This window comes from Cariama cristata, unplaced genomic scaffold (genome assembly GCF_000690535.1).
Source record: "Cariama cristata isolate BGI_N322 unplaced genomic scaffold, ASM69053v1 scaffold34167, whole genome shotgun sequence".
NCBI classification, from domain to species: domain Eukaryota; kingdom Metazoa; phylum Chordata; class Aves; order Cariamiformes; family Cariamidae; genus Cariama; species Cariama cristata.
In genome coordinates this window covers 773-2,434 of record NW_009625523.1, presented here as the reverse complement: position 1 = coordinate 2,434, position 1,662 = coordinate 773, and the positions used below count along the sequence as shown (strand labels likewise).

The 1,662-nt window shown below is 67.0% G+C and overlaps 1 protein-coding gene across 1 annotated transcript in view; it reads left to right on the top strand.

The window, feature by feature from the left end:
- LOC104164339 (collagen alpha-1(VII) chain-like) overlaps positions 1-1,662 on the top strand; it is a gene marked incomplete at both ends in the record, with an annotated part of 4,899 nt that overhangs the window by 2,695 nt on the left and 542 nt on the right. The window contains 7 exons of the mRNA XM_009703634.1: positions 224-259; positions 489-560; positions 739-783; positions 979-1,014; positions 1,160-1,195; positions 1,307-1,411; positions 1,566-1,601. Of these exons, the coding sequence (XP_009701936.1) occupies positions 224-259; positions 489-560; positions 739-783; positions 979-1,014; positions 1,160-1,195; positions 1,307-1,411; positions 1,566-1,601 (366 nt within the window). The remainder of the gene's footprint in view (positions 1-223; positions 260-488; positions 561-738; positions 784-978; positions 1,015-1,159; positions 1,196-1,306; positions 1,412-1,565; positions 1,602-1,662) is intronic.

Here is a 1,662-nt window from a genome sequence, read left to right as displayed (position 1 = left end):
CCCAGGCCCCACCGGGCTGCGGGTGAGCGTGGTCCAGGACGGGGGGGCACAGCTGCCCCCGGGCACCATGGGTGGGGGCTGCAGGACAGAGGGGCGATGGGGCGGGAGGAGCTACCCCCCTGGACACCCTCTGCTCTGGGCAGGGGATGCTTGGGGGGGGAGCCTGTGGCAGGGGGGGGGGGGTCCTTGCCCTTCTCTGTCCTCACCTCCTCCTTCTCTGCAGGGTGACCCAGGGAAGCAGGGGGACCCCGGCCGGGATGTAAGTACCTCTGGAGAGGGAGGATTTGGGTTGTGCTCCCGCTGGCGCCATCGCGCTTGCAAGGGACTGATGTCCTATCCCATGCTCCTCGGTCTGGGGCAGCACAGCAGGACCATCCCCTGTCCCTAGCAGAGTGCCACCGTCCCAGTCACGCTCCCTCCTCCCAAAGCCAGCTGGGGGAGATGGGTGCCCTGCTGCCCTGTGCTCCTTCTGTGTCCTTTCCCCACAGGGGCTGCCCGGGCTGCGTGGGGAGCAGGGACTGCCTGGCCCTGTGGGCCCCCTGGGACCGCCCGGTGTCCCAGTAAGTACCAGCTGCCCTGTGCACTGGGGACACATCCTGCCCCATGCCCCCTGCAGTCAGTCCCAGCCGGGTCTCCCCTTTCCCTGCACCCTGGGGCTGCAGTGGGGCCCAGGGACCCTTGGCTGCTGGTGCTGGGGAGTGCCAGGGGGGCTCTCTCACTGCCTCTGCTTCCTCCCAGGGCAAACCCGGCGATGACGGCAAACCCGGCCTTAACGGCAAGAATGTGAGTAGGGGGAGCAAGGCTTGGCTTTAGGGCTCGCCCAGGGGTCCTGAGGGCTGGTAATCCCAGTACAACATAAAGGCGATAGGGGGGATGTGACAAAGAGTCCCCTGTGCTCTGAGCCATGCCCTCAGTGCCTGTCCCCATCCCATGTGGTGCCCGTACTGGGGTGGTTGAGTTGGGCACTTGTGTCCCCAGGGAGAAGACGGGACGCCAGGAGAGGATGGGAGAAAGGTAAGGAGCCAAGCCCTGGGTGGTCCTTGCATGGTCCCTGCGTGGTGCTCACACGCCCAGTGGCTACTCCCTGCCTGGGTCCAGGAGCATCATTTTGGGGCATGCGGATGGGGCAGCATCCCTAACTCTTTTCCCTCCTTGTTAGGGAGACAAAGGTGACCCAGGACCCCCTGGCAGAGAGGTGAGTACCTCCCTGCAGAGGAGTGTGGTCATGGCTGGTTCTGGGCACATGCCCGCACCAGGGACGGACCTGGGCTCCCAGGTCCTGGGGGTGACACTGCTCTCTCGGCAGGGCCACAGTGGTGCCAAGGGGGAGCAGGGGGACAGAGGTGTGCCAGGCCCCCTCGGCCCCCCTGGCCTCCCCGGCGTCCCAGGGCAGGTCGGCCCCCCAGGCCAGGTGCGTAGTCCTCGAGCCCACAGTGCGACCCAGCACCAGACCCTGGAGTCCGGGCTGCTCTGCGGCGGGCAGGACCCCTGCGCACAGCTCCCTTGGGGCCCTGCCCTGTTTCCATGGGTGCCAGATGCCATTGTGTCCCCTCTGCATCTTCCAGGGCTCGCCGGGCCTCCGTGGGGTGGCTGGACCAAAGGTAGGTGTGCTTCTGCCCCTGAGTCCCCCAAGGCAAGGGTCTGGGGGACCCTGAGCCAGAG